Source organism: Antennarius striatus, chromosome 4 (genome assembly GCF_040054535.1).
Source record: "Antennarius striatus isolate MH-2024 chromosome 4, ASM4005453v1, whole genome shotgun sequence".
NCBI classification, from domain to species: Eukaryota; Metazoa; Chordata; class Actinopteri; order Lophiiformes; family Antennariidae; genus Antennarius; species Antennarius striatus.
In genome coordinates this window covers 25,360,757-25,375,194 of record NC_090779.1, presented here as the reverse complement: position 1 = coordinate 25,375,194, position 14,438 = coordinate 25,360,757, and the positions used below count along the sequence as shown (strand labels likewise).

The window sequence follows — 14,438 nt, the reverse complement described above, 5'->3', positions numbered from 1 at the left end:
ATCCAACAACACATCACATTTCAAATGACTGAAAATTCAGTGTCTGGGGTGTTTTGTTTTTTTCTTGCAAAGAGTCAATATTCAGGAAAATGACATTTCCCTCTTAACTGTTACTTGGCTGCGTTGCATGAAATACAACTAAATATAAACGGGACATACTGTTGTGTGTGTCTGTGTCTCTCCTCAATTCGAGATCAGAAGTTCACCAAAGGTCAAGAGACAAAAAAACTTGACGTATAAAATGCAGTTTTCCATTTTATGCATCTGATGAGCAAAACGTAGAACGGAATATCAAATAAAAGACCGAACGATGGGGCAGTCATTTGTTTTTGGGGTGGTTTTTGTCAGGAGAATCAGTTTTATCCGACACACTCGCAACTGAAGGCCAATAAAAGGTCAAACAGTCTTGACCCCAGCAGAGATTATTTCTAATCCCTGCATATTTGGCTACAGATGAAGATCATCTTGAATGGTTGACAGCAGCTTCGGCGGCGTTTGGTGATTGTGAACAGGCCCTGGAGTGGCCGCAGACACCAGTGACTCACACTTGAACTGGTCTCCGTGGAAACCAACACAACAGTGAGTGAAGCTGAGGTCTGTGGCTGACAACATGAACGCTGCAGGTAAAGTGTCCGCTCCTGAAGTTAAAGCTTTATTATCGGTTAGAGGAGTTTATTATGAACACTGGACAGATTCACGTTAGACTGAGTCACATTCTGCTTTTGTCATGTTTTAGAAATGAAAAGAAACTATTTAGGTTATTATTCACGTTTCCCATTAAAAGAGTGAACATGTTTCCCCAGAATAAAAACAAAATGCTCGCGTAAAAACTTTAGGTGCATCCACCTCACGTCATTTTGGATTTAGATTCAGGATTAAATTATGCAAATTTGTGTTTTTCTTGCACTCTGAAGCATAAATGGATAAAAACAAGAAAATTGCTTCATTTCCTGATCTTCCTACATGACATGAAGGGATGGCGTCCTGGCAGACGGCCTCTGATGATGCCCTGATTCCAGCGCTCCTGGGCGGACACGGATGCAGCGTCACGTTCGTGGTGGACGTGTCAGAGGGCGGGGCGGCGGTCCTGGGGTCAGCGAAGCGCCTGCTGATCCGGACGCTGCTGACGAAGGCCTCGTTCAGGGACTCCCTCTTTAACATCCTGGCGTTCTCCAGCAAGGCGAGGCGTGACTTGAAGATCATTGACACCATCTGAGAAGGTGGAGGTAACGTTTGGGCTTGAGGAACCCTAAAGCGGCTGGTTTCCTCACCTGACAGGTCACCTGCTGGTCCCACCACATGCTGCCCTGTTCTCCTGACGCGGTGTACGCCGCCCTCTCCTGGATCCGCTCCATCGGCTGTGGCCCCGGCAGGGATCTCCTGTCCGCTCTGGAGGTGGTCTTCATGGATCCAGGCTGTCACGCCGTCCACCTGCTCGCCACCGGCCCCCCCGACCGCCCCGAGGCCGTGATGGCAGCCCTGCCGGCTCTTGCAGCAGGACGACCCATGAATGTCTTCTACCTGCAGGACTCAGGTGTTCACCTGGACGGAACCGTTCGGGACTACCTGCAGTGTCTAACCCTGACCACAAGAGGGAGCTGTTACGTGATCCTGGTTGGTCTGAATGGAGGGCTGGTTCAGGTAGGGCTGGTTTGCCCGGCGCTCACACACAACGACCTCAGATCTTTTGTTCTTTTTGTGACTCTACCTGTGTGTCCACGCTTGTGGTCAGCTGATTCCCCTAGACGTCGTGGAGACTCCCTCACCGGCGCCACCCGTCTCCTCGCTCAGGTGTTGCTGTCCACCGACTTCGGCCTTCATCCCTCGGAGTCCAACCCCCCTGCTCAGGTTGGTGGGACACGGAAACACGCTAGCGTCATTTAAAAAGAAAGACAATGGGACTAAAAGCACCATCTCAATGACCTGTGAGCTGTTTCTTGGCTTTATGTGGTCAACCAGGTGCAGTCTGGGTAATCCTCTCCGTTCGGGTTCCTCCTGTGGTTTATCGGGGAAAACCTCAGGTCCAGAGTTCTTCCCTGGATGTCAGGTTCTGGCCAGGAGGGAGGTGGACGGCCTCTACCACATCGGTACTGTAATAGAGGAAGTACAGGTGAGCAGATACAACAAAGTACTTCATTAGTACGTGAAGATTTATATTCATTTACTACCAGCTCCGAACAATTATTTTATGTTAACGCCTTAAACTGTAAAAACATCTTCCGCCCGTCGTCCCGGTTCAGGGCCGTGGAGGACTTTGGGTCGTCCAGTTCGATGGAGCCGGAGCCACCGGTTCCGGGGCCGTGTGTCCCCACAGGCAGTTGGTTTGCTCCCCCGACATGATGAAACTCACCAGAGGCCACGCGACCCGTCCGGCTCCTGGAGATGCTGTGCTGTCGCCGTGGGAACCAGAACTGAGGAGATACGGGCCGGGGCGGGTGATAGCCGGCCCACAGCGCAGAGGTAGCTTCGTGGGGTGATAGTTTGGGGAGATTCCTCCGGATTGATTCCGCGGTGTCCTCCACTCGCTCCAGGTGACGGTGTGGCGTGTTTCCCGGTGCTGATGTGGAACCGTCGCGTGTCTCTGGTTCCCAGCGCTCTGGTGTTTCCCATTCCGGCTCCTCATCACGACAGAATCGTGCGGGAGCTCCGGATCTCCACCTCGGCTTCGGGTTGTCGTTGGATCCGTCCCCGTTGCTCCTCCTGCGCTCCCCAGATGTTCTCCAGTCGCTGTTTCCCGCCTCCGTCTCGCTGCTGTTCGTCCACGAACCCGTTTCCACCCGGCTGTGGAGGCGTGGGGGGGTTCGAGAGGACAGAGCAGGGAGCGGATGTGAGGAAGAGCGAGGATGAATTCTCCTCCTCTTCGTCTCTTTCTGAGGATGAGACCGGACCAACGTTTTCTCCTGCTGTGAAGCTGAGGAGTAGAGCTCAGCGTCCCCCCTGGAGGTACTGGAGGAGGACCGGACCAGAACCACAGCACAGACAACCAGGTGGGCGACAGACCCGGACTAATCCACATCCTGGTCTTCATCGTCATGCCGACATGTTGATTTATTTACAGGGAGTGCGGCGACGAGGAGGCTATCAAAACCTGTGACGTTCAGCTCCCCCCTCCCTCAGGTCGCTGCTTCGACCAATCACAGCTCTCTGTTTCAGTCACTTCCTGGTAGGACAGGAAGAAGAGTGAACACACACGTTTAAACCTGGACCTGCTGCAGCACGGCGACCCAACATGTCGACCATTTCACACATCAGGGAAATAAATCACCACATAAAGACAAAGCAGATGATATTAAGACTTTATTTCAAACACTGTCGTGAAATTAGTGCAAAGTTAAACGTCATAAAACACTCCAGAGGCGGTAAAAATGGCTTCTCCACACGCGGGCGATAACACGTCCAGACAGAATCCGTTCAAAACGGCCGGGACGAACACAAACAGGTGTGGTCAGGTGACGGGTGTGGTCAGGTGACAGGTGTGAGCAGGTGTCAGGTTAAAGGTCACGTGGATGCTCTCTCCGTCCTTCACGCTGACCAGCTTCGTCTGCTGGCGGGACGACGGCGCGCTGGCGGTCACGGCGTACGTCCCGGGCGAAACGGCGATGAGGACGTCTTCACCTGCGGCCCACGCCTTGGCTGGTTTCCTAGGCGACGGTGCAGGCGTCGTCCTCGCCGCTGGCCGGTGGTGGAACCTGGAGGCGTGGATCCTCTCGGCCTCCGTGGGTTCAGGACAACAGCCGGACTCATAGAACTTCTGCAGCAGAGAGGAAACGTCAGTCCAGACGTCACAGGTGGTCCAGGTGAACGTGAAGCGGACGACCTCTGACCTTACACTGACAGGTCGTCTGTCCCACGAAGTGCACCACGTTAGCGAAGACCTCGTCGAGCTCCGAGTGCGCTCTCTGGAAGACGACAAGCGTGAGAGATGAAGACCAGGGGTGGGACACAACGCGGCAGGACAGGAGGGACGCTGACATGTGACGCACCTTGACAGGAAGTTCTGCATCGTGTGCAGGTGAGGGGGCGTGTCCATCCCAGTGGACCCGACGCCTGGACGCCCTCTCCAGAACCTCCCGACCCAGACTGGCAGAGCGCCGGAGGGACGAGTCCAACCAGGCCTGGCTCGCCATGAACTCAGGTGAAGTTCACCTGCGTGGAGCCAGAAGATGCACCTTTAATGATAATAAATCATAACAATAACAACAATAATAATGAAAATCAACCAGTGAATATTTAGAGTGATAAACAACGGTTTAAACTTTCTCCAAACTAAACTTAGTTTTCATCGCCTGTCATTTCTAACAGCTGATGCCAAAGTTGTCGGATGGGAAACTGCGCATGCGTGACGATTAACTTTCTGCAGAAGCTGGAGCTGTGACGTCAGCAGTAGCCACGAGGTTGTGTCCGTTTTCCCCGGTAAACGGTGACGTCACCAGCTCTCCTCCGGTAACGGCGCCGTCTTGCGCGCCTCTCCTCCTCCTCCTCATCAGCTGCGTCACCGTTTAACGAACGGAGAGCAAGAACACAACGTGAATACAACAAGCAGTCCTTACTTATGACGTCACGGCTCGCGTGGGCTTCATGGCGTCAGACCGGCCCGTGGATTTAAACTTCCTCCGAGCTGCAGCTGACCCGTCCTCCACGACAGGAAATCCTGAACCCTTAAGTCCCGCCTTTCACGTTAGCGTGGTGACGTAGCAGTCCCTCGGCCAATGAAAAGCGGAGGCGGGTCTTAACAGAACAGCTCCGACGTTGAAGGAAGATTTGGAGGCAGATTGTCGAGTTAACGTTCAAATGAAAGGAAATTAAATATACTAAAAAACTCTAACAAGTCGATTAAAGAAACTTCAGGAATAATAAACTTTTGTTCGGCTTGAACCAAATTCACATCATAACGCAGAGAATAAAAATATTGTCCTGGAGGAGACAAATTAGACGGCTCTGGCATGTTCTCCAGATAAAGTTCTTGTAATAAGTGATGGATTTATGTGTTATATAATAAAATCCTGGAAACTATTTTGTAATTCCACTGTGTTCAGGCACACAGATTTCATGCATTCAAATCGCTTTTTCTTTGCTTATCATCACTGGCCAGGAGAAATTAAAACGAATCGTACCGTTTCCTCTGGAAACAACTTGGAGAGGATAATTGGGGTTATGAATGCTCAAGGCCCCCCAGAGCGACACCTACATTAATGTACATTAAGAACCTTGTAGATTTACATGAATTACATCAAACCACTCGTCCATAATCATTAGAGCACGACAGCAGTCTAAATAACTATTCATGTCAAATTCATGTCACATCCAAACACAAAGGAACATAATGTTATACGCATATAAATGCATTTATATTAATGATTATGAATAATAAAGGATTCTGATTTAAATCAGACAAGACAACTTCCATTTATACAATTTATTTTTGCAAAAACAGATGAGAGCATTATGCCATCAGCACGCAGGCTCCCCCCACAGCCTTGATCTTCTCCTCGGCCCGTCGGCTGAAGAACTTGGCCTTGACGATCACGGGCTGCTTGGGCAGCTTGCCTTTACCAAGAACTTTGTAGTAACCCTGCAAACGTACAAAGAGATTAGAACACATGACAGACGTGTACGGTACCTCAATCACTCCTGCATGTTGTGTTTCAGTTTCTATAAATTACTCTTTAGCTACTGTGACGTCACAACAGACTTCACTCCCATTGGCTAAACTTGAGGCGAAGAAAAAAAGTCAGTAGGTGGATATTGGATTAAATAAAACCTTTAAATTAGTTTATTCCCCTGAGACAGTCAGTGCTTGTATAATCGCACCTTCAACAGGATAGTTCATGACAACACATCAAAACCTGTGATTAAAATGCAATTAGTCTCTAAATACGACAAGAAATGACCGCAATAAATTTCACTTACACCCTTATAGATGTGCCTCTCTTCTGTGGCACAGAGTAAGTGTTCTTTCTTTACTTTTTACATTTTTTAGTCTTACTATGAAATTCCTTGTTACCACAATACATATATATTAATATATATTGCACGCATGATGGGTATTCTGTGTACTTTGCTCTCATAAGCCCTTAAAACATCTAAAACTTCACAGTTTGGATGAGCAGAAACAGGTTTTAGGTGTTTAATGGCCTTTACATCAGTCCATGTATGCACGGAGATAAACAGAATAGTAAAAACATGCTGCAGACATGAATATAATTTAACCATGAATGCAAAAAAACCCGATGAAATGGATTACATGTGAGTCCTAATTTTTTTGTTTTTTGACAAAACTCCGCTGACAGATCTCACACTGAACAAAAGAAACACAGGAACAAAACCAAGTAGGATTAACGGTGACAGCACAGTCCTAAAATTCAAACTTAAAATCGGGGAATTGAACCCAACAAAGCCGGTCGTCCTTAAACAAAGAGAACCGATGTCAAGCACCATTGGCTGACACCAACAGTCTGTTGTGGTCAGAATTGACCAGAAGTAGTCGGTGAGGATTCCAGTCAGTGTGAACTCCTAAGTTTGACTGTAGTTTATCAAGCAGCTCAGTTTGGGCCTCAGAAATGAAGCTCACCTCCTAATCTGACCCCATCACAATCACTAGATTCTGATTTAACAGATGTATTATAAAGACAACATGGCGTAGACTCTTGCCACAGTATTTTGCCCAAATCTTTCAAAAATACAACGCTACACATAAACGGGAGGCAAAGTTCACAGTGCGAAGGTCAGTTATTTGTAAAAGCTAAGTGCATTATTATATTAATTTTTGATTCTGAAGCACACTAGCACTCTCTCCCGTCTAACTTCTATTTAAACCCTGTAATAAAATAAAAACACTGCTTCAACTACTTATGAAAACGAATAGAAAAACCTTCAGTCATTTTAACACTGATTTGAACAAATTGATGTTCCTGTATTCCTGATGCCAGCAAGTCAGGGGGCTTCGATCGGTTACCATACCAAAGAATTCAGGCTCCACCTGAGGTCAAGGCATTTAGTTTATGAACATTCAGCGCATGATGAAAAGATTAGCTTAAACTTACAGCGCGAACAGCGTCGATGATGGGGGCAGGTCCTTCTGGCTTCTTGCCATAGTTGAGTCTGGTCTGCTCGCTCACCAGCGTCCACAGCTTGTCAAGGTTGATGGTGGGGCAGTGGGTTGTGTTCCTCTTCAGGTGGTAATGTCTCATGCCCACCTTTCCAAAGTACCCAGGATGGCTAAGAAGAGGAAGCATATCATATTTAAAGTGTGCATCATTTCCTTTACTGATCAGCTATTGATCAGTTATTCTGACATGTTCTCTTCTGATTCCATCAACCACATCATCAGAGTCCAGCAACCGAACACGATCGGGCCTAAAGCCAGCATGTAGCTGCCCATGTGGATGACTGGCCCACACAGGAGGCAGTCGGTGAATAGAAGCAGCCGTCAATCTAAGAGGACTCTAGCACACCAAGACAACGACGAGTGTCAAGATGAGACTCTAGTCTCTTTACACTTGAAGAAAACGCCATCGGAGTAACACTCCGGTCACATGACTTGTTCTAGTTGTATGTTCTCAAGCTAAACTCCTCCAAATGGACTCTTCCCTTTGCTCCTACGGGGATCTTTAGACTGGTGTGTGAACGCCACACGTTCAACACTTACTATTTATCGAAGTTGATCCTGTGGTGATGCATACCACCAGCATTACCACGACCTCCAGGATGCTTTCTGTGCTTCCCTGTGGGGTTACACACACACACACACACACACACACGTTATCGTCACACACAGTGACAACACACCACAATGCTAACGTGGGGACTGTCCTATAAGGGACTCACCAATGCGGCCATGTCCGTGGCTAACATGTCCACGGAGCTTCCTGGTTTTGGTCTTCTTGGTCGGCTGTCAAGACAAGATTGTTGAGCCGTTATGATCAACAGATAGCCAAGCTAGCCAGCTAGGCTAACACCAGTGTGTTTACAACCATGACAACCTGTCACGTCGACCCCACCCCAGCCTTTACTCTAAAGCCGAGTGTATGATGAAGACCCCCGACCCGCCATCCACGGCTGGCGGGTTTCACGCTGCCCAGCATGCTAACCTAGCATGCTAACTAGCTAACGCTAAATCAAGTGTTTACCGGCACTTGTGATAGCTTAGCTAGCGAAACAGAGCGGGCGACTAGCAAAACATTCCCTGACTAGTTTGTTTACGTTCAAAATAACTCCCCGCTCCTCCAGAGAGGCTGCATTGGTTCCGTGGACGCGGGTAAAGTGAGTCCATACGACGGATGGCTAGCGGACTGCTAACAGCCGCCGGCCCGGGTCGCTGATCCACACACAAATAACCGGTAAAACGACCAATAAATCATGAAAATATCGGTCAGTCGGTGTTGATATGGGACCGAACAACATCGAACCACCGCTGGATGTCAGTCTGTTGTCCGACTGGACCGAGGATGGACGCTGATTTGACCCATGTCAACGGGCAGACCGACGCGAGCACCTACCATCTTGGAGGTTAGGAGAAAGAGGAACGGGATTTGGAAGTCACGCGGTTTTCTGCGAGATTTGGCTTGTGACGACACAGAGCAGAGAAATCCACAGCGACACCTAGTGGCGCCTGACAGACACGACACGAACATCAATGAGTTGAAACAGTACCATGACTACTAATATTACTAGTACTATATATATATATATACATACATACTGATATGTACTGTTGCTCCATTTCTACTTTGTTACATGTTTTTAATCAAATGAATTTGTTATTTATAATTTGAAATCTACATCCAAGCATAAAAATGTGATGAAGCCATTAAGGTATCAATAATTTTTAATCCATTTATGTAGAATCTTTGATGTTATATACTTAAATGATCCTAAAATTGATGATGTATCATAAGTGCATTCACTTCTGGTATTTAATGTGTATTTTGCTTTTCATTCTTCCTATTGATGTGAACATCTGAATGCAGATTTTCACTTTTGACTCAAATTTTCGGCACTTATACTCAAAAATAAAAATATTTTATCACAGATTATTGTTTTAATGATTTTAATTGATTTAATTACCTTAAACTTCTTCCACAATGCGGGAAAAAACTGGCACAGTGTCAGTCTGCTATTTGTTGCTATCTGTCTTTGGTTTTCAGTTTGAAGTGTTAGTCTAGGCATTATTAATTCTGTCGGAACATTTCATCCACTGCCTCTGGGACTGAATTACTTTCACACCTCTTGACACGTTTAGCAACCACCTCGGATGTCAACATGTCACGTGCAATCATTTGTCATCTGATAAGTGAGATAAGGAGTTCTTTATGTCCTGTTTGGCATCAGATCCAGGAAGGGATGTTGTTATTTGACAGCAGAACTTCTGATGAAGGGAGAAAGACTGAAGGTTTAGATAATACTTCATAGTAAGAAAAATTTGACAGAGAGTTTAAATTTGGAAATGCCAAAAAATACAGCAGATATGATGGTAAGTTTTAGTTTATTTCACAGTGGATAGAATTAATCTACCAAAATCAAAAGTTAATGATCATAAAAATACAGAAATTGGCTGTAGAGGTTAATTTTCAGCATCATTAGGTTATCAAATTGTCAGGATTCCAGATCTTCTTGTCTGCTGTTGGAAGCTTGTGTCAACTTTACAGCCTGTAATTTGTCATTGGTCGTGGTGGATCGGCTCTCCACCAATCCTGTGTAGTCGTCAGTGTCCCCCCTGACTCTGAAGAAGGGAGCATCCCTCTCATCCTCACCTCACATCCACCCGGAGGCACGTCAGGCATCTTGTTTGTGCTTTGCTTACCTTCACGTCCAGGTAAGACGCAGTTATGATGCAACTTAAACCCGATTTGTGTCAGATGTTTACCATCTGCAGATGTTGTCACGCACCCGGTGTCATGTCTGTCACTTCCTTGGACTGTTATCGCCTTATTATGGGAGACTTTGTTTCCTGCAAAAATGAGCAGCCAGATTACATTGTGAATTAATGACTTTGTCGCAACTTCTACTAAGTCTTTGGAGGTTTTGTGTTTGTTCTCATTTTTCTGTTTTGCCGTCAAACACTGAGCACACAAGAGATTTCAAACCAGAAGGTTCTTGTGGTTTTTCTGTCTTGTTTTTCACCCCAAGAGGCTGCATCTCTTGGAGATGGCACACCTGCTTTGCAGAACCCATGGCCTCTTCCCCCAGGGGGGGGGTGGGCCGCCTTGTTGCCATGTGCAGCCGGCGCTCGAGGCCTCCCCATCTGAGACCGCCTCAGACCCGAGCCTCCCCGCAGACACAGACTAATAAAACTGTTAATCCCAACCATGATGGTTTGATGAGGACGAAGCTCAACTCTTGTTTCCTGGTGTTCTCATTTGCTCCTCAGGGGCTGGATTCTGAAGAGATGGAAAAAGCGTTGAACCTGTCTTGTCGCGTGAAGACCAGAGCGTCGTCTCCGACACGCGCCAAGCAACAACGACGAGCCGGGAAAGACGTGGTGGCATTTCTACAGAGAACGAGGTGACAGATCGGACGCCGAGGGGAATAAGATGATGGGAACATCTACCTGAGGGGATTATGGGAATGTTTTTGATAGTTTGTGGGGTTTTTTTTGAGGACTAACGTCGATTCATCTCTAATCTTAAATCGTTTGATATTCCCGTCCAGACTATTATTCCAGATTAAACATTCCTAAGCGCAGCTCCGTTACAAAACAGAAACAATTAGAATAATGAAGAAGAAAATCAGCACTAGCATAACTCTGATCATGTGACTCTTTGACTATGATCATGTGACATACCCTACTTTCCATAGGATTCACCCGCAGGCCCAGAGGATTCTGGGTAATGCCTGCATTCCCGTCGTGATCTTGGAGCGTCTGAACTTTCGGTCCGGGTTGTTGTCGTCGTCTCTGCAGCCGGTGGTGTCTCTGGTGCGGCTGCCGTGTCGGACGCGAACCAGCGCCCACGTGGATTCGTCCTGCGGGGGACACCCTCAGGAGGTACCGGCAGGGGGGTCCAGATGGTTCAGTGCGAGCGCCGCTGATCACTCCCTGTCCTCGTCTCTCCTCGCAGACGCGTTTCCATCACGAGGAGACGTGCGGTTTGGAGGCGAGAGAAGCTGGATCCAACCCGGCAGAACCATCGGATCTCAGCCAATCAGGTCCGAGACCCTCAACCTGGACGGAACCCTCCCGTCCCGACAGCCCCTCCTCTGAAGAACCGGAGCAGGACTCGGGCTTCGACTGCGAATCGAACCCAGATCAGCCGTACATCCTGTTGGACGAATGGGACCCGGATGGGAAACCCGACTCAGAGACCTTTTATCTGGATCCGGACCCGGAGCAGACCCTGGTGATCCAGCTGGATCCGGACCTGGAGGTGGACCAGGACCGGATCCAACTGGAGCTGGAGGACGACTCCGAAGCCAGATGTGAAGTGGTTCAAGTGGACGACGGCGAGGATCAGACGCAAGAGGAACTGGACCCCCCCATCCAGAACCCCCGACCCGGGTCGGGACCCGAGGAGAGCGACAGCGAGGACTTCTGCGCCGTGTGTCTGAACGGGGGGGACCTGCTCTGCTGCGACCGCTGCCCCAAAGTGTTCCACCTGTCCTGCCACATCCCCCCCGTCACCAGCTGCCCGCTGTAAGCCCCGCCCTCACGGGTTAACCGGTTAAACTAGTCAGACTAGTTAGCGGTGGTTCTGTTCGTGTTCATCCTGACTCGACTTTAACGCCCCGTTCATCAGAGGCGACTGGATGTGTTCGCTGTGCAGAACCGACCAGGAGCCATCAGGGGCCTACAGCTGCGAGGACCCGCCCTCCTGTGGGGGGGTCAGGGCCCCCCCGTATACGCTGTCCCCCCAGAACCAAAGGGTGAGCCCAACCGGCCCGATGTGGGGACGCTGGTTCGCTCCGACCCAGTGGAAACGACACTGAACGCTGTGCTTCTCCTGTGTGTGTGTGTGTGTGTGTGTGTGTGTGTGTGTGTGTGTGTGTGTGTGTGTGTGTGTGTGTGTGTGTGTGTGTGTGTGTGTGTGTGTGTGTGTGTGTGTGCAGAGGTGTGAGAAGCTGACTCTGATGTTGTACTGCCACGCCCTCGGCGCCCCGTTCCACGACCCCGTCAGCCCTCTGGTCAGAGCGTGTTCACCTCACAGACAATCAAAGCATGCATTGATCCAAATCAAACTGTTCAGCAATCAATATTTCAATCAATAATAAATTTAAAGATAAAAAAAAATTCCGTCTGTGGATGTGAAGGAGTCTCTCTTTTGCGTGCACCCCAGGCCAGGAACTACTACCAGATCATCAGGAGGCCCATCAACCTGTCGGTGATCCGCAGGAAGCTGGACAAGAGCAACACCCTCCACTACTTCACCCCCCAGCAGTTTGTGGACGACGTGCTGCTGATGTTCAAAAACTGCGCGACGTTCAACTACGTAAGTTTGTCACCGGGGATAATTGTCACTGATAATTACAAACGTCGCCGCTTCACGGGATGTAGACCTTCTTCTCCTCTCTGGTGCAACATCTCCAGTCAAGTTCACATGTTTCCTACCTCACTTCCTTCCGGATCAATAACGTACTTATCCATCTATTTGATCCCCCGTGGCGCTGCAGCCGGACTCGGAGGTGGCCCAGGCCGGACAGAACCTGGAGGGTTTCTTCTTGAGCAAACTGCAGGAGGTTTTTCCGGAGCAGACGTTCCCGTCGGCCAGCCAGGACACCACGGACAGAGTTCGCCTCCGCTGGCTCAGCAGGAGGAGGAAGAGATGGTTCAGTGGGAAGAAATACTACCTGTAGGCAGCTGGAGGGGTGGGACCGGCTCAACTCCAGGTGTACTCACTCTACTTAGGAAGGTTTGCTGTTTCAAACCGGCTAGATATAAATTATTTTGGATTTGATGGAATATGCGCAGCAGATTTGTACGAACGTGTCCTGAATGTGTCGTCATCCTGAGAGACTGAATAAAGACGTCCTTCTCAGACTGACGTGATTCTGGACGTCATTCCTTTCAATAAGGAGGAGCTTTAAAGAATAATTATCAGTTAATCTTGTTTTGAATTTTGTTTGGCGAAACTTTTTAAAAAACAAAGATTAACAAACAAATAAATGAATGGATTAACATGTGGAATAACATCTCCTCCTCAAACTCTTGTTTTACTCTCACGTCCACTTTTTTTTTTTTAAAAACATAATTTTAATTCTCATTAAAATGCTTAAAATAAAGAAGTAATTTGAATTCCATTTGCTTAAATTCAACCTTCACCAAAACATTTTCAATAGCTAAAGCATTTTAAAACATCACGATTTCCATGGAAACAAACTGACAATAACCAGAATATTAATTATGTTACCTGAGGATAAGATAGGGTAGGATAGGATTGTGGTTACTTAGATTGTTAGTTTACTACTGAACATTTTAAATCCTCATTTAAAAAAAAATCTAATTCCAGATTAAAGCCTGAAAATGAAAAAACAAAATTCAACGGTTTGAAGCTCAGAATGAAACAAACAGCAGAAAAGCTCCTAATTAGCTCAGGACTAATCTGAGTGTGACGATCCGTTCCTGTGGAACATCTCCAGGAACTAGATGTGACCCACAGACTGTCCCATCTCAGAAACACCCCCCCCTTTCTTACTTCTTCTATGGTGGGCCGTCATAAAACTGAGCGCTGGCCTTCGTCTTTGTTTTCTCTGGACGCGGCGTCACTTCTGGCCTCTTTTGTGGGTTTTTTTTTTTTAATTCTCACCACACAAACATGATCTCCTTTGGGTTTCTTTTTTTAAATTTTTTTTTATTAAAGGACATTTTGTTCTTCCAAGATTCAACCTCGGCGTAATTTGTTACACAGGAAGAGGAGAATGAAGTCCCGGCCGTCTGCGCCAGAGAGGCTCAAACCTTCATGTTCTTCTGCCAAAAAAGCTCCACAAGGAAACAGAAGTCATCAAATAAAAGACTGTAAAAGGACAGAGTCGGCGTGAGCCGTGTTTATTCACCGGGATCTAAAGATCGACGCCATCCACCGAGGGGGGGGGTGGGGTGGGGGTGTTCGGGGTCAGCGGGCTTTTGGCCAAGATTAAGAGAAAAAACAGGGGAAATGGGCCGTGAGGTATTTCCTGTTTCTTCCTTTCTTCTATTTGTAATGTGCAGATGTTTAATTTAACAGCATGAAGAGGGGCTTCCTCATCTTCACTGTGGGGGGGTTAGTGGTCCTCTTCACCGATAAGACCTCCAGCCGATGTTTGGACCAGGCTTCCTTTATTTAGGGTGCTGATAAGATTCTGCTGTAAATCTGTAAACTGGGATTATCTGCTGGGAGTGGGATGAGCAGGAGATGTTTTGTCTGGTCCATCATGAAGACGTCTCAGATGGACAGAAATAAGTCGGTCGTGTTTAACTTGGAAATGTTCTCAAACCAGAAGACACTTCATCTCCGGTGCCCGAATATGGG

General features: G+C 47.8%; 4 protein-coding genes and 1 non-coding gene across 10 annotated transcripts; 2 read left to right on the top strand and 3 right to left on the bottom strand.

Annotated features, from left to right (window-relative positions):
- The first annotated feature begins 494 nt into the window (after positions 1-494).
- Positions 495-3,239, top strand: c4h11orf16 (chromosome 4 C11orf16 homolog). Its single transcript, XM_068313949.1, has 8 exons — positions 495-623; positions 975-1,180; positions 1,279-1,641; positions 1,733-1,848; positions 1,960-2,110; positions 2,241-2,460; positions 2,532-2,987; positions 3,059-3,239. The coding sequence occupies exons 1-8, from the start codon at positions 611-613 to the stop codon at positions 3,196-3,198; spliced, it is 1,665 nt and encodes a 554-aa protein (XP_068170050.1). The 5' UTR covers positions 495-610; the 3' UTR covers positions 3,199-3,239.
- Positions 3,240-3,290: 51 nt separating this feature from the next.
- akip1 (A kinase (PRKA) interacting protein 1) lies at positions 3,291-4,702 on the bottom strand. 4 transcript variants are annotated; one of them, XM_068313669.1, is made up of 4 exons: positions 4,551-4,702; positions 3,984-4,146; positions 3,825-3,899; positions 3,291-3,751 (listed from the first exon to the last, which is right to left on the bottom strand). In XM_068313669.1, the coding sequence occupies exons 2-4, from the start codon at positions 4,125-4,127 to the stop codon at positions 3,446-3,448; spliced, it is 525 nt and encodes a 174-aa protein (XP_068169770.1). In that variant the 5' UTR covers positions 4,128-4,146; positions 4,551-4,702; the 3' UTR covers positions 3,291-3,445. The 4 variants fall into 4 exon arrangements, with proteins under 4 accessions (XP_068169770.1, XP_068169772.1, XP_068169771.1 ...); XM_068313671.1 differs by having other exon boundaries at positions 3,830-3,899; XM_068313670.1 differs by having other exon boundaries at positions 3,984-4,169; positions 4,551-4,695.
- Positions 4,703-5,401: 699 nt separating this feature from the next.
- rpl27a (ribosomal protein L27a) lies at positions 5,402-8,667 on the bottom strand. The gene is made up of 5 exons (XM_068313774.1): positions 8,499-8,667; positions 7,828-7,891; positions 7,649-7,724; positions 7,044-7,218; positions 5,402-5,572 (listed from the first exon to the last, which is right to left on the bottom strand). The coding sequence occupies exons 1-5, from the start codon at positions 8,631-8,633 to the stop codon at positions 5,444-5,446; spliced, it is 579 nt and encodes a 192-aa protein (XP_068169875.1). The 5' UTR covers positions 8,634-8,667; the 3' UTR covers positions 5,402-5,443.
- On the bottom strand, positions 7,366-7,495 carry LOC137594645 (small nucleolar RNA SNORA3/SNORA45 family). The gene has a single exon (XR_011035302.1). It is a non-coding gene; the product is annotated as a small nucleolar RNA SNORA3/SNORA45 family (small nucleolar RNA).
- A 489-nt stretch (positions 8,668-9,156) lies between the features above and the next one.
- LOC137594351 (transcription intermediary factor 1-alpha-like) lies at positions 9,157-13,153 on the top strand. 3 transcript variants are annotated; one of them, XM_068313773.1, is made up of 9 exons: positions 9,157-9,472; positions 9,701-9,814; positions 10,370-10,503; positions 10,798-10,984; positions 11,058-11,629; positions 11,733-11,859; positions 12,043-12,117; positions 12,270-12,422; positions 12,604-13,153. In XM_068313773.1, exons 1-9 carry the CDS (start codon positions 9,446-9,448, stop codon positions 12,784-12,786), a joined length of 1,572 nt encoding a protein of 523 aa, XP_068169874.1. In that variant the 5' UTR covers positions 9,157-9,445; the 3' UTR covers positions 12,787-13,153. The 3 variants fall into 3 exon arrangements, 2 of the variants coding, with proteins under 2 accessions (XP_068169874.1, XP_068169873.1); XR_011035231.1 differs by lacking the exons at positions 9,157-9,472; positions 9,701-9,814 and having other exon boundaries at positions 9,942-10,503; positions 12,244-12,422; positions 12,604-12,743; XM_068313772.1 differs by lacking the exons at positions 9,157-9,472; positions 9,701-9,814 and having other exon boundaries at positions 9,942-10,503.
- The last annotated feature ends 1,285 nt before the right edge of the window (positions 13,154-14,438 follow it).